Below are 25,002 nucleotides of genomic sequence, written 5' to 3' on the forward strand. Positions count from 1 at the left end.
TAGGTAAAGAAATGGAAAGTACAGGCTACAAAAAGACTATACTTTTCAAAAATAAAGACAGGAACCAATTCTATTAAAACAGTGGAAAAGAACAAGAGGGATCTCAGGACACATCAAAAGGGCATAAAAATAAACAAAGGGAAACCCTTTCTCATGATGTGAAGGCCAGGAAAGTACTACTTCTTTTTTCCTTTTAATCTTTTTTACATTGTGGAAGGGGCTTCCCTGAGAAGATAAGTTCATCAGCTGTGCTTGTGGAAGCAATCTCCTCAGTTTATGAGCCAGCTGTAAAAGGAGGCTGAGGACAGGAACCTGTCAGGTGGGGGTAAAGACCTGTTGCAATGTATGTGTACAGTGCCAAAATGGATTGAGAGACAGGAGTAGAAAGGTCTCCCTGAACTGAACAGCAGCAGGAGCGCATGCAACAATTAAGACAGAGAGGTTTCACACATAACACAATACCTCTTTCCTTCTTCAGGGGATACTGGGAATACAGGGCTACAAGCAAAGAGAAAAAAACCCCAACATTAAGGAAAGGAAGAATATATCTGTATAATAATTATTTGTAACACAGCCAGGGATAAAGCAGTTGGTAAGTTTGGGCTTCATAAAGGCATATCCCTCTCAGCAGGACTTTTGCTTCTCACTGCACCTCCCCCTGAACATTAGGCAGGGCCAGGTTAGGATAACATGGGTGTGCCTGATCTGATCTGTTTCCTGTGCCCGCAAGCCACCACAATCTTTCCTGATTTCTCTGTTCAAAGATACAATGCATGGAAATATTTCTTTAACGATTCTTAAAGTGTTTTAATTGAATTTTCTAAATGCTGAGTCATGTCATTACTTATGCAGTTCATTCTGTCCTTCCTTCAGTCTCTGAAGCCACAAAAAGTTAACTGTGTTCACTGTTAATCCAATCATGGTAAAATGTCAAAGTTCTTCCCCTGCCTCCTCTCCTCCACTCCCTTTCCTCAGAATAAGGTTTCCTCAATTTCTACATCAACTATTGCACTTGATTAAAAACAAATACACACATCAAGTAATCCCCTCCTCCCTCTGCAAAACAAGCATAACAAATACATCAACTGAAAAGAAAATACAACTTGATTATTTTCCAGTAACCGGAGACACTTTTTGGTTTGGTTTGTTTTTATTTACTGCAGAGTGGAAAAGGATTCTGGTTGTGATGGTTTTGTTTGTTTGTGTGTTTGGTTTTGGCAGTTGGTTGTGGGGTTTTTTTTTGTTTATTTTGTTTTGTTTTTTAAATAAAGATCTTGTTTTACATCATGGCTGAAAGCCAAGCAGATTTCAGGGAGAAATTTTTGCAGTTCTTAAATCAAGCAAAATAAATTCCAGTAAGATAACAAGACCAACCCTGTCTCCTAGTAGTAGCACTGTATGCTAGTACATTATATTCAGGAATGCTTATCAAAAGAGTCTGCACAGTGTTTGTATATTTACAGAAGTTTACCTCCCTGCTCCCCTGAGGGCCTGTTCCCTCAGGCTTCTTCCACATTCCTTAATCTGACACAAGAAAGAGAAATCCACTGTAGCCAGAGTCCCACCACCACCTGCTTTGCATTTGGTTAGAGCACCCCAACAATTCAGTGCTAACAAAGGCTAACCCAAATGCTGCCTTCCTGAGTACTCCTTTCCTCTTGAAGGTTGCAGGGCTTGAAGCAAGTGAGTGCTTTGGTCTACGTGACAACATACCCACCAGTTACTTGCCTCCTTGACAAAGTGGCCTGGAGATCCTGTCATTCAAATCAGTTCCTCTTTGGAAGCTTAATGCTACATTTGTGTATTTCCCAAGTGTGTTGAGGAACAGTGCCTGGATAGAACAACTGCTGACTGTGGTCAACAGTCATCACTGCTCTAATTTACAAACAGTAAACTCTCTGTGCAAAGGGTTACTAGCAGATGCATCAAGTTTTGCTGGTCCAGAACATGAGAAACTCTATATACAAATACCCAGTAATTTAGAATTGAGAACCGTTAATGCATATGACTGTGTAATTTGCCTTATCATTCTAATTGGATTCAGAGAGAAAATTAACTTATTAGGGCTGATACACATTATGGTGCACTCTCTCCTGATCACACTCTTTGCACTCCAGCCTAGTAAAAAGCACACCTGTCACTTGCAGTTCCTTGGATCCCTTCCACAGCATCACACCATCTTTTGTGGGCATGGGCTTGTAAAGTGGAAAACCCATTGGATTAAGGCAGAAGACTGACATAAGCGAACAGTTCATTGCAGACATAGCCAGTTAGACACAATCTGATTGAACAGGCAACTGACTGCCAACAAGTATGCATTTATGTATTTACAGCTTGAAGTCCAAGAATCTTAGTAGCCTTCTCCATCCAGTCCGCACATTTAAACTGACAAAAAATAATGTGTATACATACAGCACTTAAAAAACAGGGAGGGGAAGGAAGGAAAAAAAAAAAAGGAGGAAAGCAGCCAGACCGGCAGCTTCATCTTGGTATAATCATCCTTTCTATGGCACAAATGATATGATCCCAGTTTTTACAAAATATTGCCAGAAGCGTCACTGCGAAAAAAGTGCAAATGATATGAAAACGGCTCTTCATCATAGGAGCAATGAACTTTGCAATAGTAGAAACGCACACTAAGATGACAGTCATGAAGGCCAGGATAACATTTATACATTTCCCCAGGAGCACTTTGGCATTAACCGTTTCAGACTGCTGTGCTTGCTGTTCTTGCTGATGAAGCTCCAGCTTTGAAACCCGGGTCTGGCAGGATTCCAAGGCTTCCTGGAGACAGAAAACAAGAATTAGGGCAGCTGTATTTCCATACACCACTTTTCCCATTTTAGCTGTAGAGCCATCCATCAGCTAGATTTGAAGTGCAATTTACTATAGACTCCTAAAACTTGAATGAACCACCAGCTCTTTTAAATATAAATGCCTGCATATATCTGCATGTGTGTATCAGTGCCTGCTCAGGCATAATCAAGTCTGACAACACTGTCCAAAATGTGGTTTTTACATTTTTCATGCCTGAGAAAAAGTATCATAATTAATGTTTGCGACAGATAATGTTTCCTGCATATACTGATGAGATAAAGTACTGGCAAAGCTGTTGCCATGGCAACTTTCACTGCATTAAAACAGCATCAAAGTTAGTTTTTTTTGTGTATGCTATAGAAAACATTAGGGTAGGACAAGCTTGCTGTGATACTAATTAAATCTACTTTGCAACATGTACCATTTGGTTTACACCACTTCTCCTGCCTACGTCACTTTTTCTCTCAAAGCCACCCATCATCCAGCGCTGGGACGGAGTCCTCAGGCAGAGATTGCCTTCCCCCTCTGTCACTGTGATGACATACCCCAAGTGGGCAGCGTGCAGCGGAGAAATACGGGGTGATGCTTTTAGGGGATTCTCTCACACGATATATTTCACTTCACATTTTGTTCTAAGGAAACCTTAGGTTCTCACCTTGCTCCTCTGCTTGAGGGTGGACTAAAAATGGTCTTTGAATAAAATGGTTCCTAAGTCACTAACCCCACGCTTGAGCTCTCTCAAAGTGAATCATGGAAAAATTTCCAACTGCTTCACTTCCTTGCCAAAATGCTACATTTTTGCTGGAGCTGGGACTTGGGCACCACTATGTAACACAGTGCAAGGCTATAATTTAATGAAATCAATCGACATAACCTTTTATCACCGTGTAAGAGAAAAACTATGCTCCGGCATCCCTACTTTATTTCCCACTCTTGAACTTCAAACATTTTTCTTGCACTGGCAGGGGTGTTCATTCCCCTGATCACACAGTAAGATGATTCAACCCAGTTCTTTGTGTAAAAACAAACAAAAACCCTGCACAGAGTCATTAGCTTTGGCTGGGTCAGTTCTCCGTTGTTTCGGCAAGCTGAACTGGCCTGCCGTGTGACCAGCTGGGCACCAAAGTCAGCACTAAGCACACAGCACAGCACCTTACAGAGGGCTGTTTCCTTTCACTGTTCCAGGAATGTCATAATACAGAAGACAGTTCTTAACGGGTGGCACGAAGTCCCTTTGGGTTCATGCACGCTCTCCTCCACTACACACTAAAGAACTTTCCTGGTCCTTCTTCCACTCTGACCCTAAGTTATTCTCAAATCATATCATGCTGCTTTAGAGAAAGTCCAGCTCCAGAAGTATGACACCTGCAGTTCCTCATTGAAAGGCTGAGCAAGTGTTCCAAACATGATTTGCCCATCCCTTAAGACAGAGTGCACCAAAGCTAGGTTGTTACTTAAAATATCCACAACTTAAACACTTTTATTCTCTTTAGCTTATTTGCCAAACCCCTAAAGAGACAGGTTTAAACAGGCCCAACTGTAGAGAGATAAAAGAAACAAGGCTGTATCAATGTAGCGCTTAATTAGTTTTAAAAATCTCTGACACCCCTCCAGGGTTCTGCTAATGAGTTGGTGAACATTCACAGCCCTTCTGCTGAAGAGCTTGAGTCTCATTGAGTTTTCACATCCTCAAGATGTCTTTACAGAAAGGAGTCCTGCACGAGAGACCTCTCTTCTTTAACCCTACAAAGGACACTAATAGACTTAGATTCAGTACCATCCCTTTCCCACTCTGTTCCCAGAGGGTTCTTGACTCTCACACCAAGGAGGGACCAGGAGTGATAGTCTTCTCTATGGTTAGAAGTCCGAGCACAGGACAGGGTGGTTTGTTGGTTTTTGTTTGTTTGTTTGTTTGTTTACCATCTGAGCCAATCTGAAGACAGTTGTCGAGCATTCCTCAGGTTGGTAGTGAATTTAAACCCAAGGTAAGGCAAAACAATCTTTTCATCATTTTTCACCACTTGCTCAGATTTTAGGTAGAAATTATATGAACGATTATATTGTATCTAAATATTCAGGTATGTAACTACATGCTGTCAGGACAAACTTGTAGACATTATTACTGGCTTTTGATTGAAGCCAGACACAGCTACAACTGATCATTGAGGTGAACACAGCCTACAGCTTTTATTATAGGGGCTTTTGTGACCATGGATTAAAACTCTTAAATTAGAACTGGCAAATTTACAAGTCTATTTATCAATTAGCTGTCTTTCTTTGTATTTTACACTCCATTTATAATAAACCTTGCCAATGATATGGCTACATGTTGTTGAAACTGAGCAAGAGGTTTGTGTTAGGACATTGTAAAAAGTGGCATTTTACACAATACAAGGAGACAATTCCTTCTTCCTCTGATGCAAGAAATTAAACCAGGCCATTCTTCATCCACTAGTCTGCCCAGGCTATATTATCAATCCCAACAGAAAAAATTCTGAATCCACTGAAACAAATGGAGACTGTCACCAATCAAATGTGCTGGGTTTTTACTATAAAACAGACAAAACACAGGTTTAACTATTTCCCCAGATTCCTTATTTACAAAGATGCAAGTATTACAGTACATGATTGCTATAAAATGTTGGAAGATTATGGGTAAGGAAAAAGAAAAAGTACCTGAACATCTCGTGATCGCTCATATGCCTGATACGCCACCTTCTCCTCTATGCTGGCTAGCTCTTGTTTCAAGTTTGCTGTCTCATGTTGATGAAGATCAGTGAGGTCATTTAACTGGTCTTCCAATCTTTCATATCTTATTAGGAAAAAAGGTCTAATTTTAGTGCCTTTTATACAAGTAATTCTAAATCATGAAAACAATTCCACATTTTAAAAGGTAACTTACTATGGATTCATCTGACTGGCATTACAGAGCACATAGAGAAATTGGTAAAAACTCTGGAAACTCTCCATAAGCATTTATTCAGTGAACTGAAGGTCTTTTTTGAGTGTTTCTTGCTGGCAGTGGATGTTAAAAAGCAAATATTTGTACATCATTGGCAAATTATATGAACTATAAACAGTTGCTCAGGGTATCCAAGTCACATTTTTCAATTTCTCCCTCTTCCTTTAGACAAGAAGATACGGTTTCATAAGTAAGCTTGAACCAGTTAACAGCTTGCCAGTAGTGAAAGGAAAAATAAATTCCCTGGATCCCCTCTCAAACAGAACTGCAAGGTTTGCCATTCACGTCCAGCCTGCTCTGGCATGTCTCTACACGGTAAACCAGTTCAACTAAACCATCAGGAAACCAGAATATATATTTTTTTTGTTACTTTGAAGCTTGGTTTAACACACAAAGGCAAACACTGCAGCTGACACAAAAATGATGGAGGTAAAATTGTCTAGCTGTGGAAACAGTGGCAGAGGCTGCAGATCTCAATGGCAGTGTGCTGTCAGAAAGGGCTGCTCCGCCTTCTCCTGAAGCCAAGTCCTGAGTTCAGGACTCCATTCACTCTGTTCCTTCCCCCCTTCACGTTCCCATCTGATATTCAGCCCTCTCTTGTATTCAAGAACTATATTAAATATTGCATTTCATACTGAGTTTTTGCCCATTAGTGTAGCAAAGAATGCAAGAATCAACACTTAGTTTAACAAGCAATACGACAATTGGGATATAGGTACAGCAGGTGCAAGCCCTCTGTAGAACATGTCTCACTTCCCACAGTGGATGATAAAGGAATGAACTGTCAAGTAACAAAGGCAAGGGGAAGTTCTACTACAGCACTTAAAATTATATTTCATAGCTGTATGTTATAGCAGGGTACAAAGTGACAATGCATCCACAAGATGCCAGTGTGTCTGAGAAGTCTTTGGACAAGGTACTCAGGACTGAAAGGTCTATTTATCAGCTGTACGTCAGCTCTGCTACACCATAGATTGGTTAGTATTTTGAAGTCGCAATAGATCAGAATCCTTCCACCAGTTACAAAACAACTGGCATCTCCTATACGCAGTATTCACATCACACAATATGTCAAATGAAAGAATTTTCTGACAAGCCTTCAACAAAAGGCAAAGAACTACCACATCATTTGACAGGAAATATTAATGTTCTACATGTATTTTCAGTTATTGGAAGGAGTGGAACATTTTGGTACCAGCTACCCACTGGAATATTTTTTTTCTTGTTTCTGAAATATTACACACACAAGCACACACCCACATTTACACTTTCCAAACAGCTTCTATGCCCATCCAAAAGTAATTTCAAGAAAACAGTTTCAAAAGTACCTATATCGTTCCTCTTGTAACATCTGAGAAATAAAGCCATAGTCTCTTTTAAACTGTGTTTTCAAATTCTCAATATCATCAGCCAGTTGGGACTGTGTCTCCTTGATTTCCCTTAGTTCCTCCAAAATCATGGAAAGCTTTCCTTGGCTGTCCAGGGTACCTGCCACAGCAGGACCAAAGGAAGCATTCCCATTACTGTCTGCTGACCCAGAGGTCCCGCTTGAGCATTCATCATCACTAACATATTTTGGTTTAGCAACAATGGTGGCACTGCCTCCATATGTTCTAGAACTCGTTTCTGGCCGAAATTCATCCAAGGTATTTTTGAGATGAGCAATGTTGTCTGCACTACCAAATTTGTTTCGGATCAGGTTTGCAAACTCTCTAGACTTGCTGAAAACAAAGACGGGTGGTGTCAAAGATACACCGGGCACACCCGACTTGCTGCTCTCTGTTGCATGCCCAGAGATACGGGACTTTCCGTGCTGAATATCCTTCAAGTTATCTTTGGAGGCATCCTTAGCAGTTTTGGAAGATCCATTCTGTTCAATATCCTTGAGCTTTTTGTGATACTGTTCCAATTTCTTCTGCAGCTGCGCAATGGAGTGGGCAGATTTCTGGTTCTTTTTCTCAAATACTTGTTTAATGCGCCCAGCCTGTTGCTTGTCTGCACTGTTTACCAGTTTCAAATACTCAGCCACGTTTCCATCTCTAGCTGTTTGTTCAACTTTGATTTGTTCTGTAACCTTGAGGATTTTCTGTTTCAGGCTATCTGCACTGAGTTTGACTTTGTGAAACTCTAGGACCCCATCTGGTACATCAAAGTTCAGGTTGGTGTCAGAGCCCCCACGGCGAATGTTAAGCGGCAAACTCAAGGTATTCATGTCATGTCTTTCCACCTGGGAGAAAAAAAGAGATAAAAAGAATTTGAATTTTACTTATTAAAATCCAACCTTCCGTCTCCTTTTCCACATGTAATTATGACAAGTACACAATATAAAGCATCTTATAGTAGCAAAATAGAACTAACTTTTCTTTGAAATTGAGAAGCATTTTTCTCAACTTCCCTAGGTTGATAAGCAGCCCAAGGAACTGCCTGTCTCTATTAGAAAAGCAGCAAGATGAATTAGAGTGAAAATTATTCAAGTATATAGTTTTTCAGAATAATTTACAGTAGTTCACAAAACCAGAACAACACCTGGTTAGGAAAGGTTCCTAAATATATTGTTTATTATTAAGATTTTTAAAGAGTTCATAACTGATCCATCTTTCTCTTAGAAATGGTCAAACACTGATAGAGATGTGAACAGATTTTCCCCTCTACAGCAGTGTTACACAATTCAGTGTATTTTACCAGGTTAAATTCCGTTTTTGATACATGCTCCTCCCATTCAAATTCATCACACAATTCAAAGTGTTTGCACAACTAGCTGAACATTCTTGGAAATTTACTGCACGTTTCAGCAGGAAGCGGCTGCTAGTTTTTAGGGCAGAGAGCATAGAGAAAGAATTGGCCCAGATTTGACTTTCCATGCTTCATGAAGATGCTCAACAGCTTTACCTGCTATGGCTAAGTCTGTTTTAATAGAAATTCACTGAGTGTGACTTACAGTCAGAAACTCGGGAAAGAAAACCACATTCGCTCAAGTATAGGCTCTGTACACCTTAACAATGCTCTCAGGAAGTGTAACAAAAACAAACAGGCAACTTGGTCACAACACAAACAAAACAGATTATTCATCTTCCGCAACAGAAAGAAAAGATAGTCTGATACAAACATAAAAAGTATTTCCTCATATAAAGTCAAAGCCATGGAGGAGGCATGAGACAAGAATGATCTAATCAAAATAGCTTCATCCCTATTATCATCTTGTATTGGCCTCTGTGACAAAGAAAGTACATTTCATTAAAGGTGCCACAACATCATATCTGCAGAGACTGCTTAACAAATGCTCTAGCCATAATGGGTTTTCAGAGCTTTAGCTTCAGAGGGAATAATACAATTATCAGGCAAGACCATTGCAGAGACAAGGCAGAAGCTGTATTAAATAATCTTTTAAAGATGCATTTGTGAAATGCTTTGACTACTCATTGCTTCAAAATGCCTGAGACACTACGTTAATAGTTTGATTTCCGACTACAGTATTTATTACTGTCTGTGATACTGAAGAACTTGCAGCGAGACCTATGCACACATACATGCCCAGTTGTCAGTCTTTTTCTTGATTAAAAGACCAAAACCATCATTAAGCATTGCTATAAGGTTTGTTTCCCTATTCTTTTACAGTTTTGGTGGCCCTCCTGGAAAGTCTTTCCAGCGTTCCTGTATTGCCCTCAAAATCCAGGCTCAGGAACCAGCCATGGTGTCCTACTGTTAGTGACAGGCATCATGCACAGTTGGATCAGGAGAACTATTCTCACCTGGTGTCTATCACGATGGGTTACAAACACAGAGGGGATAATACAGCCATAAAATTGGATCTGCACCTGACCATTTCAGAGACAAGATCATCTCCACACTGACCTTATATTCTTAAATTACTGAGGATTACAGTACTTTTTATTTTCCTTTTTCTTTTTCTATTGTACTGACACTTGAAAAATGCAAACTGAAGACTTCTGGTTGACAAGATTTTCCGAAGAATAGCGGTTAATGGTGACCTTTAAGACTCAGAGTCTGTTCCAAGGATTAAACCAGTGCTGTGGCCTAATAGCTCTGCACTGTACCAGTTTGTGAAAAATACCTGGTACTGAGCCATATGCTTAATTATTAAAAAGAGGTACAAGTAATTTTTATCAATATATCTAGTATCATCAGTCATACGTGCTTCACAGAAAATTGACTTTATTGACAAGATCTCATTTTAGCATTTGCACAGATATGACACACACAGATGGCATTCTATATTCGGGGTGATACCTAATTTAAAGAATAACAAAAATCACAAACTCACTCAAATTTTTATTGACTTTTTTTTTTTTTTAACTGGACAAGTCTTAGAAATATAACTAATAATTAAAAAAAAAGCTTTTAAAGATCACTTTTTAAAGTGGTAACACTCATAGCTAAAATATGCATTTAATATAAGCAAAAACAGCTTGACCTAGGATACTTGTATATTTTCAAAGGCTCATACAGCAAAGAAAAGCAATTGAGGCAAAGAGCTGAAAAGCTTACGCACTATGTCTGCACTCCATATTCCAAATACTTCTTTAAATGGATTTACTGGGTCTGGATAAACTCAGTAAAGATAAAAAGCTCAGTACAAAACAATAGTTTCCTGAAACAACCTAAGACATTTTTGAATAAGCTTTGGCACAAAATTATACTGTAATAAATCACTGAATTGCATATATACACAAGACAGATCCACCACTGATGTCACTCAGGACAAGCTGTACATAATTCCAAGAATGGGTGGGTCTATCTCTAACCTTTACACAGCATTAAGTGTTTACTTCCTTAGTACAAAATAGTCTAAAAATATATTGTAATAATTGGATATATGCCCAAACCAGATCCCTTCTCTCTTATGTCCTTTCCCTTACTAGAGTCTCTAGCGGTCAGCAAGGCCTATCATCACCATGTATCCCCTGCTTTCCTGGAACTTCAAGGTCACAGCATCAGCAGAGATCAAAAGAATAATAGTGTCGAGGGAATACATCTGCTGAAAGTTGCATTGCTTTTGGAGTTGAGGAAATCAATTAGCATGTGGCAAATCTACTTCTGAAATGAGTAAAACTAACCATAGGGTCAGTTTAAATTCAGTAAAGTTTAGGAAAGAACTGTCTAAATTCCCAAAACACTACTAGGAGTAGTTATTTAGTTTACTGGATTCAGAGCTCACCAAGGGTACAGAGTACTCATATCCAAGACATTTCTCTGCTTGATTGTATTTGGCCAAAATGGTAGTTGTCCTCTTGCCATCATGACACAAAGTTGGGCCAAGCAACAGAGGCTCTTAAATCTTCTCTTGACGTCATATACTTTTTTGTTGGTGGAGCAGGGTTTTTTGTTTGTGTTTGCTTTTGTTGTTTTTTTTTGGTGGTGGTGGTTTTTTTTTGGTTGGTCGGTCAGGTTTGTGTGGGTTTGCAGGGGAGAGGGTTTGTTTTTAGGGACTGTTGTTGTTTTGTTTTAAATCAGAAGCAAGCAGACACTGGAGGACCCACGTGTCTACACAAGTGGCCTATCACTCTCCTGTGACGTGGGCTGGAATCCTCCCACACACAGGAGGCTGAGTGCACACCTCCCTCCAAGTCCAGAAGTGCTCTTCCAGCTGTGCTATGGGAGGAAATGATGAATGCCACCCATGCCTTCTGTGACTCTCTGGTCACCAGCACCTGACAAGGGCACCAAGCTGTTAATAATAAAGAAGTTGTTGAGAGATTGATTTGTTTTTCTAAGATTTTCATTATGGTTGCCAAAACAAAACAAACACACAGTAGTGGCCCCAATAGCCAAAACAATTTACCTGAGACCAGCCATATTTTTGGAAGTGAAGAGCAACTAAAGAAAACAGAATGAAATCATTATTCATCTCTCCTATCATGATAGCAATTAATAGGAAGCTGGGGATTAGCAATAGATGAGATGATGAGCAAGAGATGAAGTTGAAACAATCCCAAGACAAGTGGTAACGCAAGGAATGCAATGCACCAGCCCAGAGTCTGAGGAAATACCAGAGACATGTCCAGGATCTGGCTTCTAAGAAAAACAGCAAAAAAACAATTTGCACATGATTACTGGGATAGCCATAGCTGATGTTAGCTTGAAAGAAATCTGGGACTTGGAGAAACCACTGCATTTTATGGAGCATTTCACATATATACTTTGCTATGTTCCAGTTGAGAACTAATTGTAATGTTTGTACTGATTACAGACTAGCTTTTAAAAACAGTGATTTAAGAGTGCAGCAATTCAGGCTTCTTGCCTGCATCAGAGCCAGATACTACGGATGACCAGATAGGTAAATCTCAGAGATAAAGCAACTTTATTCTGCCCCAACTCCCCTTTTTTCCAAGGAGCCAAGCAGATCCTTGGTTGCATGGTCAGGCTGTTCATGCAGACCATTCCAAGCCAAAGTCCAGATTTTCAAAAGGGATGGCAGAACAACTGCTCGGTGCAATGACCACAGTCACACTGGTAGGAACCTTTCACTAGGCATGAACTGGCAGGTATACTTGCCATTTTAAATGGTAAAGGGAGGACTGGGTGAAAGGCAACCTGTCATTTATAAAGAAGCACATATTTATAAAGAGTCACAAAGATGATTAAGGGAGTGGAGCATCTCCCTTATGCGGAAAGGCTGAGGGAGCTGGGTCTCTTTAGCTTGGAGGAGACTGAGGGGTGACCTTATTAATGTTTATAAATATATAAAGGGTGAGTGTCACAAGGATGGAGCCAGGCTCTTCTCGGTGACAACCAATGGTAGGACAAGCGGCAACGGGTGCAAACCGGAACACAGGAGGTTCCAATTAAATATGAGAAGAAATTTCTTCTCAGTGAGGGTGACAGAACACTGGAACAGGCTGTCCAGGGGGGTTGTGGAATCTCCTTTGGAGACGTTCAAAACCAGCCTGGATTCATTCCTGTGTAACCTCATCTAGGTGTTCCTGCTCCAGCAGGGAGATTGGACTAGATGATCTCTCAAGGTCCCTTCCAATCCCTAACTTTCTGTGATAAATCGCTTTTTTATTTACAAAAAATTTATGGCCAGAGCTTCCGAGGGGGGCAAGGATGCTCTCCCAGAGCTATGGCTGGGTGTGTGACAGTCCCATTTCTCCTGCAGACAAGCACTGGTTTGCCAGCAGCAATCAACTACCTTGACCTCTGATAAATCTAGACCCTGTGGCTACAGCGAAACCTCACAAAACATAGGGCATCCTAAAGGCTCAGAAGTCCGAAGCGTTGAACTGTTGAATAGGCAAGAACATCATGCTTAACAGCCTATGTAGATTGGCCATTACATCCTCTGGTTGCCAAATGCAAAGCAGACATAAAAAAAGTTATTTCTTCTCCAAAGTTCTTGGGTGAGAACCATTTGGGAAAAAGATACCCGTAGTGAATAGAGCAAAGGGAGCATGCAGCCCACCCTCGAGCACACATCTCATGGCTGCTCAGATGAATCACCTCCTCCATTCCACTGAGTGTGTCAATAGCTCTCCACTGGCAAGTGAGAGACCTCAGCCACCTATGTTTAGGTATCAAACTGAATTCTGCTATTTCATCAATCTCTTTTATAGTCTTTTAAGAAGTGGCTGAAAGAAGCACAGAGAAAAAGCATTTGCAAGAGAGAGTCATTGCATATACGCTTCAGGCTCCAGAAAGCACACATCTTTGGGTTGCCTCACTAACAGAAGCAAATCATGAAGACACAAAGTGATCTGCTTGTTCAAATAAGCCCAGTTTAAAGGCAGGTGTTTGTTTTTGTTTTTCTTTTCCCAAACAGCATCATTACCATCACCAGTCATAGCTGTGCAAGCTAAACAAAAGCTTATGATGACAATTTAAGTCTATCTTGCAAGACTTTTAGAGGGGTATCCGATTAGCACTTAGAAGAATCCCATAAGAAACATACAAGATAGAATTAAGGCAACTCTAAAGCTTTTAGGGTTTAGCAATAGCAACAAAAATAATCAGGAGTAATTATCTTTTTTTTCAAGAAGCATACATATACCAGCAGCACGGGGGTTCCAATGGGTAAAGAAGCATGCAGAGGAGGTTATGTTACTTTTTCAGGATATTCCAAAGCAGACACTGTTTAGGGAGAGAGTTTTAACATCTCTTTCATATTGACTGCTCCTTCTAAAACCCACAGGAGAAGAATCCTTAATGGAAATGTTTAAAACCATGCTTAATCATCATAAAATGTTTTAAATTATATAAAATCAGCCCCCAAAACTCCTGTACAGTATGTTGCAGCAAAACACCTTCTGCTCATGTTTTTTAAAGCTACTTAACAGCAATATCTAGAAGTACCTACACTCAGAACATCATACTAATAATCATGCATAGGGTTGAGAGTATAGGAACGGAGGGAGATGGCAAACCCTGCTTCTAAAATACTTTTTACCAGGGAAATCAGAGATGCGGGGCAACTGATTGTCTGAGACCACCCAGCAAATGCTGATGGGGTCAAATAACAAAGAAGCTTGTCCTTTTACCATCAGCAGTTTATCTATCACCTATCAAAAAGACAAACATTAAAGCTGTAAGACACCTCACTAACATACATCAGGCGTTTATTCCAGTTGGCAGTCAAAGATAATCCCAGATACTTCTTGGCAAGTATCTGTACTTCAACATTTAAAGGCTGGGGAGCTTCAAGGCCATTTCACGAGTAAGGCATAACACAGAGGCGAACTAACCTGTAGAGCTTGGATACTTTTGAAAATGTTCCCCATTATGCCAACATAGTCTGGTAATTATAAAAATTCAGTTGCTGTACTATGCAACTTCAGCAAGACCTCAGATAGAGACTAAGCAACTAAGCATACTGGGCAAGACCTCAGATACAGAACCCACTCCTTCTCAGGGTCAGTTTGATCACCTGTCTTTCCCTCCATCTTAATTCTTTTTATTAGCACCACAGAGCTGAGACTGTAACCACAAGCACTTTGAGAAGGATGGAAATGTAATTTTAGTTTAAGCAAAAGAAGTTCAAAATGCTTTAACTCTGCAGAAAGCAATGCCAAAAAAGGCATAGAAACATAAGTTTAGTGTTGATAGAAGGACAGCTTTTACTCTCTTGGTCTATTATAATTTGGTCAATGCAAAATAGCCACGTATAACCTGCAACTCAGGCAGTCAAGTTCACACCAACGTTGTTTTGCCTCAAATCCTATGGACATGCCCAGTTCAATCTAGAAGTATCCCAGAAATAACCTTTTATCTAATTGCTGGTTAAAGGACTGAACTAAGGCCAAATTAGCTAGGTCACTGCTTGTGTGTAAATAAATCTTTAGATATGGTACTATTTCAGATTAAACCAACAATGGGAGAACAATGAGGGGAAGAGGCAGTTTTCTGCTTCATTGCTGACACCAGCTCCTTCAAAACCCAATGATCTTCACTGGAAAGTCTCCCGTGTCACGACTCGCTCTCAGTCCTGATTGCAGGTTGTTCCGCAGCATAAAAATGACACGAGAAAACCAGTTCCAACACAAACAACTTTTGAGCCTAGACACTGCAAACTTCAACAGACAGTCACGTAAAAACAAAACAAAACAAATCACAGTCACAGTTAGGGAAAACAACATAGCGATGTACACGTACTCGGATTTACTATGCTTAAAGATCTTAAGCAGGCAAGAGGTAGGCTTCACACCCCACAGTTAACTATTTTGCTTTAGATCAGTCCCACTCTTCAGATAAGTGCCAATAATTAAGGAGTAGCCATTAAAATACTCTCTCCTAACTTCTCAAATAAAAATAAGTGCGACTATTATGCGTATATTTCTTCTGTCGCGGGTTTCCATAGCAATATAAGGAAATACTTGGGAGCCTCAGGTGCTACACGGGTGGCAAACGGAGAGGTGCTTGTGAGAAGCCTGCACTCCTACCGAAGGAGAGCGCCTTTCACCTGACGCAAATCCTTCAAAACACATCCACCCTGAATCAGTGCGGGGGCGACACATTTTTGAAGAGTGATGCAAGACATTCTGTATCTCTTCTTCTAGACTAATTGTTCAACTCACTTCTGGTGTTTCTAATAAGTGCTTTCCCTCCCTCCCTGCTCCAGCTTCTATGGCTTTTCTTCCCCTCCTATTCAGTAATAAGCTTTCTTCTTCTAAATATATCCAAATGGGTGGCAAGAATGAAATTTTCCAGAATACTGTGAAATACTCTGAAAAGCCACCTGCTATACATTTTCAATTATTAAATCATTTTCTATGAATGAGAATTTGAGGAAAAGCCAGCCAAATCCCCATCATGACTAACCACTTCTCACAGTCACAGCATGTGTTTCTGATTTTCCACCACTTGTGATTTAGAGTGTGCTTTCCTTGGTAGCACTCCCTTGGCTAACTTCACATCACAAATTATCTATTCCATGCTGACAAGGCTAAAACAGGTCGCCTGCTCCCTCCATCTGGTTCATTCTGTTTCACAGTCGACTCTTAAGTTCATTGTTATTCAGATTGTCTAAGCGTTTCCTGAAATCCAAGCTCCTGGAACTGTACAAACATAAGAGACTTCCAAGGAATATTATGAAGTTTCTTGCCCTCAGTTACAGAGAAATAACTTGCACATCTAACTTAAGAGTCAACAATCAACCAAGTCCTCCTTTCCCCAAAATACTGACAATTTAAAGGAAATTTTAAATATATGATTTATAGAAATACAAAAATCAAACCCACAACCCAAAACTGATTTTAGAAAGTCTAATGCATTACTATTTATTGATTTTTTTATTTCAACACTTATATAAAACCTATTTTGTATCAGGAACATTTAGACTTTATAGTGGCAGGGATTTTGGAAGTACTATCACTCAGAGAGAGAAAAAAACACTCTAAATCGATAGAAGGGCCATCGTGGGCAAAAGACCCGAGATGTGGGTCTCTTTGTTTATTTTATGTTAAATGAGAACAATAGCTCCATCACGCATAAGATCTCTTCATTTGCGTTAATGTTGCGGCATCACATCCTGAGCATGTAAACAATCACATCTTGTCCTGTACATGAACTGAGTCACTTATTCAAAGCAGCCTGCTTGCTTCTGCCTTTTTTCCCCGCTTCTCTCCACACTAGGCTGATAAATTAAAATTTCGAAAACACGTTTCTGTTCTATCAGCAGTTCTGCCTATACACAGGACTTTCAGTTCATTTTTTGACACGAAAGCCTAATCAAAAAATAAGGTCTGCTTCACTACATTACGTGACTAACAACCACAGGCTGTTACACAGCTGAAATGTCATTTTTCGCTTTTATGGGAACTACTGGAAGGCCTACAGCCGTGGCTTTGATCCCTCTTTAAGAAGACTTCACACATACCTGACATTCCTCCCATCTCCCTAACTTTCAGACATGAGGGGCTCTAAGCTTTGCTTGTTTAAGTTCAACACCTGGAAGCTTCTCCTTCCAGGTTCCAGCAGCAAACAAATCGACCTGTTGGAACTTGGATGTGTACTGGACACAAGGTCACTCCTTCCCCACTCCTCCCTACCCCTGCCCTTATACTTCAGGCTGCTCTTTAGGAAAGGATCTCCACTTTGAAGAGCATTTTATTTACCCCTCCATGATACCTAGTACATCTCTTAACAAGGTAACTTTATTTTTTTAAGCTTAGTTACTTCAATACACAAGCAAACTTTCACTATTTGCCAAATTACACATATATTATTTTTGTCCCACACCTGATATCCAAGCCTCGTATTTGTAGCCAATACCTAAAATAAACCCCAAGGACGAGAACTGCAGGGAGACTGAGCCACCAAAAATCAAGAGCTTTGGCCATACTTCATGATCTACATATACCGAAAGTAAAAAAAAGAACGAAGAAGACAAGCCCAGAAAAGAGAGATGAAAGATTTTATTTTAAAGCCTGCTTTTGCCCTATTGAAAAAAAAAAAAAAAAGTGCTATATTTTTTTTATTAACAAAATTGTATTTCATTATGCAAGATAAGGACAACTAAAACTGGAACCACACAGGTTATTCGTTATCCATAAACAATGCTGCAATAATGGTATTTTAAGCTACTATACATAACTGATTAACACTGTGCTGAGTGAACTCTGAAGAAAACAATTGCAGGGCAGTAAGTGCCAAAATTCCCTGCAGATGCAATGGATTGAAGCCTCTACCTCCTGAAGACCACAACAACAGAAATTTAAAGCATTTTCTTATTTACTTTTCTTCTTAAAATTGCAAAAAAATATTTTCCTTTCTTTTCACTTAAGGGGCAATATACAGCATTAGGCAAAAGAACCACCAAGAAACTCCTGCTCAGTATTCTTTGTGCATCTTTCTCCTAGAAGAAAATGAAACATTGTCCCTCAAGTTAATATAAATAGCATTGGTTTAAAAAGTAAAAATATAATGAACAAGGTTTTCTGCTGCTTTGACTATACTACTAAACTGGGTCACAGGCAATGCTTTCCATTTATTAACAGAATGAATCTAATCTTCTTGAGAGCAACAATAATAGTTCTCCTTTCTCTGGAGGAATCGTCTTCAAGTATTATCTGTATGTTTATTATCTTCTTATTTATATAAATGTACAGTATTAAAATATGCTTTTATAAATAAATATTTTAAAATAGGCATCAAATTATTATTACAAGCAACTAGTCCACAGAAAATCTCATATACATTAAAAAAAAATAATGCAATGTTTCAGCTGATGTGCGCCTTCTGGCAAGCCTGCTCTTGGCACAGCGTTTTAAGTTCACAACCTCACAATCAATTCAAATAGTTACAACTAAATATGAATTGGGGGGCGGGGAAAGGGGGAGAAGACAACATTTCCAGAAAAAAGTTAGACATGAATAGCACACATTTTGAAGATGAGCACGTCTCCCAGAATCCTCCTTTTGAAGAGGCTCCATGTGCACATAACAGCAACACAGCAGAGTGAATGACTTCAGCTCATATTTTGTGTCCTCTCCAGAAAAACGTTTTGAGTGTGCACCAACTGCCTATTTGTTAGTTGCAAAAGAATACAGTCCTTTTAGAAGCCTACAAAAAATTTAAATTAAACTCTTAGGTGAAGCGTCTTGAAGGAATCACTGTACATTACAACACCGTCTGTAGCACATGATTTTAAATAGTTTCTCACACAATCTTTTAAAATGTTTATGAGTTCATACTGGAAGGAGTCATGAGAGGTTGGGGGATTGTTTTTTAAAATAATACAAACAACTTTCCTATCAGTCTTCTCTCTCTGAACCAAGTTCAGCTGAGACTGTTATATCAATTTTATTGAGGTAAAATAATTCACCATTTGTACTTAGTGATACGTCATCTCCATAGTCTTGTTTTTCCTTTTTCTTTCAAATTTTTGTATACACCATACACTTCAAATACTAATGCACATTACAGAAGATATCTCAGCCCATAAAAGAAACTACCGTACAGAAGTTCCACAAGTCAATGAGATAACATCAATTAATTAAAAACCAAGCAGAAGGCTTGCCTAACTGAGGAGAAAATCAAGGAGATTCATTAAATTAGAGAGGAACAAAACCCTAAAGTAAAATTATTATCTAGTCTTAAAAATATCCCTATCCTGAGAACATATTTCCCCAATTAGTGAGATTTATTAAAGTGAATTACTTTGAGATAGCAATTCAGACAATTTTGGAAGACAAACTAGGTTAAATTATACTTATGTCACCGTATTACTTGCAACAGAAGTGTCAAATCACTATTATTCTAAGTTTTAGGGGTAAAGAACGAAACTGTTTTTCAAACAACTGCCTTTAATGGGGATTCACAAACTTTTGAGAGTTCTGTACAAAACCTCTGATGTCATTTTGAAGAATCTTGAGTAGTAGCTTATGTATTGCCAAGGTAGTACTGGCAAATGAAAGCAGACTTTTCCTCCCACCAATGTTTGCAGACTGAAAATACAGCTATCGCTGTTTGGCCAGAACTAAAATGTCAAGGGTGGAATGAACTCCTGCAGAATGAACTCCTGCAGATACTAAAGGCTCTTTACAAAGCTCACTGCCTTCCACTCCAAATATAGAGCACATTCGGGGAACATCTCTTCATGTAATATAAATACACAGGAGAATGTATATTATGCACAACAGCTAGGCACAAATTCAGCGCTCATAAACTAAATTAAATATCAAACAAATATAAATATCAAACCAGCTCCTTTCTTTCTATCATCCAACACAAAAACCATTCTCAAAGGCAAGACTGTGCAATGAGAATCACAGGCAAGAAACAGTAGTGACTTTGTTGAGCAGACTGATGGAAAGAGCTCAGAAACTGTACAGTTGTACAGCACATGGAACTGCAGAGAACGGAATAGATGCAGTAAAAACAACCGTGTTCAAGTTGGTCTGTCTTAATCTGCTAAAGCCACATTGCTAATCTAACAGGCGTTTAATACAGTGAAATTAAACCCCTTTGTCTCAGATATCATAATTGAGAGGGTTAATATTATAGACCAATTTTACGCAACTTCTTTGCTATATTAATATGTTTACACAAAACTGTGGTCAGTGTGGCACAGATCTACCCAAGAACGATCATAGGAGACAAGCAGGGCTAAAAAGGCAACACCAATGATGCAACAGCAACAGTAAGAGTCACATAAGAAAACGACAAGCCATGACAGCTTTGCAGCCTGTATTGCTGTGACTGCCTTTTCTTGCCTTTGGGTAAGTGCTATAGGCCCTGTCCTTCACATTCAAGGCCTTTGAGGTTTTTTTAATTTTTTATTAAAACTCTATCTAGGAGGACAGAGGGGATCAAGGCCTTTTCAATGTTTTTAGAGTCACAATTTAATTAGGATCTCAGCATCATTGAGGATATTTTTGGTGTTCCATCCCAGCCCTCCAGGGCAAGTGATGGTGTCAGAGGGATTATTTATTTAATTGAATAGGGCAATACTTACAATGTTTAATTGTTCTGGGATAACATCTCTCAGGTAACGATAAAATTATTCTTCAAATAATATTTGTTGAAACATAATTAAAGGCAGCAAACTTATCGATTCATATCAATGAAAATCACTAGCTAATCAAACTGAGATTTTTTTGAAGAAGAAACTTTAATATTGTAATTAGAATACTGTAGTACAGTCAGCTTTACATAAGTAAGAACATGTATAGCATGCTACAGAAATAATATCTACACTAACAGTTGTGTGTTTATTAACAGTCTAAGTTTGTATATTTTATTTTCAGTTATATCTTTCCTCTAATCTTCTTGCTTTTGCTCATCTAATATTTGAAACCTCATCTTTTCATCTGAAATGAGTGTAATCATGCTTTTTATCTGGGCTATATTTTACCTGGTACAATATTTAACAAGATTTACAAAAATTGCCTATCTATGCATTAGGTTTCTTAAGAGTCTTACAAAAAGAGCTATAGAACGTCAAGACTATCCCAGGAAAATCTGTCTTTTTGAAATACTACTAATGATTTATATTACACCACACAAATGACAAGTGTTTTATTCTGGATACTGGAGAATTCAAAGTGCATGATTTTATGCAGTCCATGCATTTCAGTTGGACTCGATACTTGAAAAAACAACTGATAATATTGCTTAATTAGTAAAATACAATCTAAAATGAGAATAGATTTTGCTACTACACTACTTCAGTAGTGTCTTCTATTAAATCCACAGTGATGGGTAAGTCAACTGGTATAAATACATATGATAAAAACAAAACTCTCAATTTAGACTTTAGTGTAGAGCTGTGTTTTACATTGAAAATCTCTTCCAGCACTGCTGCTCTGAAGAAACATAAAAGCCACCTATATCATCTAAGCAGGAATGGCAATAGGAGTTATTCATCCTATATCTAACAAAAACTTCAAGGAGGAAATGGATATCTCAGATTCTTATATAGCCATAACCTGTGTTAGCTAGACCAGGATAGCAATAATAATTATGCACTTCTGAAACAAGAGCACATGCTATTGCTTTTCTGTTTGGTTGAATTGTCATACACACACTGGCCATCCATGACTTACACCTTCCAGGAACTGAGTCACACTTCTCTGCCCAGTGTATTAAAACAACAGAAGATACTTCAGAGTGTTTTTAAGAGTTATTTTTCAGTTTATTGAAAGTCACTACTTCCCTTACCTAACCATAGAAAACTGGGAGAGCCCCTCTCAAGCCACTGCCATAGACAGACAGTTGCACACATCATACTTCTGTACGAAGCAACAGGCTGCCCAACTCACCTAATTTTGTTCCCCACATTCTTTGACTGTTACAGCACAACAGAACCATTTAAAGCAGGATACGGAACTTGAGTCACGTGCTTCCTATGTATACCTACCTTCCCCGTATTATTTTATTATGCCATAAAACACTGCAATAAGCCTGATGGTCTTTTTAAGGCAGCTTGGAATGTCAATTCTGAGCATTTAAAGAAATTATCTACAGTGTTCGGCTTACGTTCAAGCTAAACAAAGGATTTCTCAAAAGCACGTAGACATAAACGCTAGTTGCCAATTCTCTTTTAATGCTAGTTCCTACGTATCAACCTCCAATTAGATTTTTCTATTTTTAGAGTTGTGGAGGTATTAGCAGCCTATTCACCAATATGATTTGATTAGAAATGAAGCTGCAATCAATATTCCACTCCTAGCTTGCCTGCTTGCCTCCCTCTCCTTTGAACTTTCTAAATAGATTTCCCCCCTCCCCTTAAGTTTCTATTCAGACAGTCTAAAAGGATGTGCTTTATCACATGGTTACCTCTGGTGTAAAAGATTTATAAACATACTACCATATTCAGTCATAGCAACAGCACAGAGAAAAGGAACAAAGCGGAGCTCAGTGGGAAAGGAAGCGGACGGGAGTCACGCTGTCCTTGGAGCCCAAGCGGTTCCTGGCACCGCGCTGAGCCAGGGCTCTGTACCTGAGCAGGGAGCTCTGCTCGGCCACAGGATCCCGGAGTAAACAGCCCAACATTCGACACCGGAGACCCCAAAGCTTTGAAAGCGGGAAAGCAACACAAAACCCAACACACAGATCAAGGCAGTGGAAAATTGTCTAAGTATCTTTTCCTTTTATCTCTCAATCAGTCATGTCCTTAGAGTAATTTAACCTGCATAAACTACCATCTATAAATCAGATACTTATTATTCTCAACAGGCAGGTGAAGCTCTGTATCCACTACCAAACCCTCAAAAATATGCCTCCTGTCAGATTAGCCAATAGTGCTAGCCTAACTACAACTTCTGCACAGTGCGTTAATACTCTAAAATGTATGACATGTTGAAAAAATATTTTCCAAATACTCTTCCTAAACAAACAGACTGACAAATACCCTCATTTTCTGTACCCAGTTACTTAACAAGTTTGAGTAATGCAAAAATCACACCACAGCTCTTTCACAAACCATTGCTGCCAACAGTTTCTCGAGCAAGTCCCACTTTTCAACTACTGCTCTTTGCTCATCCATGAAGTTTGCCTTGCCTCAACTTCAATTCCATTATTTCTAAGGAATGCTTTTACCTTTTGCCTCAGTGAAAACTCCACAATGTACGTCCAGATTTCACAACTATGGCCAAATCCAAAAATTCAGGAGCCATATGCACAGAGGTTATGTTAGAGACTCCCTTTCCAGAACAACTTGTATTTGCTGCTGACACACCTTTACATTCAGAGAAATAGAGGGTTGTTCAAGACATTATAGTGTAAACTGCAATGGAAGCTACTTCAGCTTATGCCCTCTAGTTCTTGGCATGTATGGTGAGTGGAAGGAGCAGGTTGGAGGCCTCACCTTCTGTACACAGGAGTTACACACACCAACCGAGCTGCAGTTCGGATTTTGGTTCTGGAGTATCAGCTACTTTCCAAAGTTGAGAAAAGTACCAGCATTAAGTGTGGACAGAAATATACTTTAAAAAGTAGCTCGTGCATATTTAATACTGCTTACAAGAAAACAAAAGTTTGGGGTTGAAAACAAAAAAAAAAAGGCAGGTAGTAAACTATAGGGTGTTTCAAAAGATGGACCCAATTTCAAAGCAGCATGATTTCAAATTGGGCCCATCTTTTTGAAAAACCTGGTTTAAGACTAAATAAATAAAATCAAGAATAGGTAACACTTCAGCAACTCAAAGCGGCCCAAATGGCTTATGTTGTATATGAGCTAAGGAGGAAGCTTATAGATTTTCAATCATTCACTAAATACTTTGGGAAGCTTTAATAACACGGTTTCAGTGATTTGCACAGGCCAAAAACCTTCCAGACAACAGGAACAAAACATGAGCGCAAGGAACTCTGACCTCACCAAACAAAAGAGCAATGACAAGTCACTTCATTGATCTGCTCTCCAACTAAACATGTTAAAAGTCTGTCTCTACATACAATTCTGTTATTAATCAGGCAACATTGCATCATTTTAATTTTATGGAATGAACTGATGTAGTTAATTATTCATCCCATTTGGTCTGCAGGCTTTTCCCTTGCTTTTGGTAACGTTTCTTGTTCATTTACTGCTTTAACAAGAGTGTTATAAAAATAAAGGTCAGTACAGAAATAAATACACCAGGTGTTATGTTCCCCTGTGTAATTTTACAATATTTAGACAACAGTCATATAGCCTGAAAGCAAAAGATACAGTAAAAACTACTGAAAAAGCCTGTTAGGACTGTCTGCTAGCTGAAAGCCAATGACTCACCAAAATAAAAGCAGCTACATGTTCAAACACTTTCAGGTTCGCTTAGTCACAAATACTGGGACCTCTATAGTGTAGTATAGCCAGGTAGAAACTCCTTAGCACATTTAAAGTAGTATAAATAGATCAGTAAAAACAACTATTTGTCATTATTTAGCTTTTTATTGAAAAGTTGTTTCACCCCTCTTAGTTTGATGTAGGTGATGTTTAGTTTCTGATATTGACTTCACAATACAGGATTTAAAAGATTCATGCACAATTCTGTGCGTGCATTCTCGTTTAGCATGCAGAGCCTGGGCTGGAAGTTCGAATGTAAATAACTTAAGACACTTATGACATGGCATAATAAAAAATCAATACCATTTTGATGCTGCTTTTCAAGTTCTCTAGATGGCTTCTGGGTCACATGAGGTAACAGATACGAAAAGTTCTTCCTATGTTTAAAATATCACAATATTGTGATATTTGATTACCTAATGCATTAGGGTTGAGACTTCCGTGAGAACCGATCACATGTTTTCTCACAGTTTTACTATTATCTGTAGGGAAACAAAAGGACTCTTCCTGA

General features: G+C 39.0%; 1 protein-coding gene and 1 long non-coding RNA gene across 7 annotated transcripts in view; one reads left to right on the forward strand and one right to left on the reverse strand.

The window, feature by feature from the left end:
- Positions 1-11,494, forward strand: part of LOC110363171 (uncharacterized) — a 20,128-nt gene extending 8,634 nt beyond the window's left edge. The window contains exons 3-4 of the long non-coding RNA XR_010468359.1: positions 7,875-7,937; positions 11,252-11,494. This is a non-coding gene — a long non-coding RNA (uncharacterized LOC110363171). The remainder of the gene's footprint in view (positions 1-7,874; positions 7,938-11,251) is intronic.
- Positions 1,132-25,002, reverse strand: part of TMCC3 (transmembrane and coiled-coil domain family 3) — a 144,874-nt gene continuing 121,003 nt past the window's right edge. For all 6 annotated transcript variants that reach the window (XM_065042847.1, XM_065042888.1, XM_065042854.1 and 3 more), the window contains 3 exons: positions 7,108-8,006; positions 5,494-5,629; positions 1,132-2,784 (listed from right to left, as the gene is read on the reverse strand). In XM_065042847.1, the coding sequence (XP_064898919.1) occupies positions 2,482-2,784; positions 5,494-5,629; positions 7,108-8,006 (1,338 nt within the window). In that variant the 3' untranslated portion in view covers positions 1,132-2,481. The remainder of the gene's footprint in view (positions 2,785-5,493; positions 5,630-7,107; positions 8,007-25,002) is intronic.

This window comes from Columba livia, chromosome 1, assembly GCF_036013475.1.
Source record: "Columba livia isolate bColLiv1 breed racing homer chromosome 1, bColLiv1.pat.W.v2, whole genome shotgun sequence".
In the NCBI taxonomy this organism is placed as follows: Eukaryota; Metazoa; Chordata; class Aves; order Columbiformes; family Columbidae; genus Columba; species Columba livia.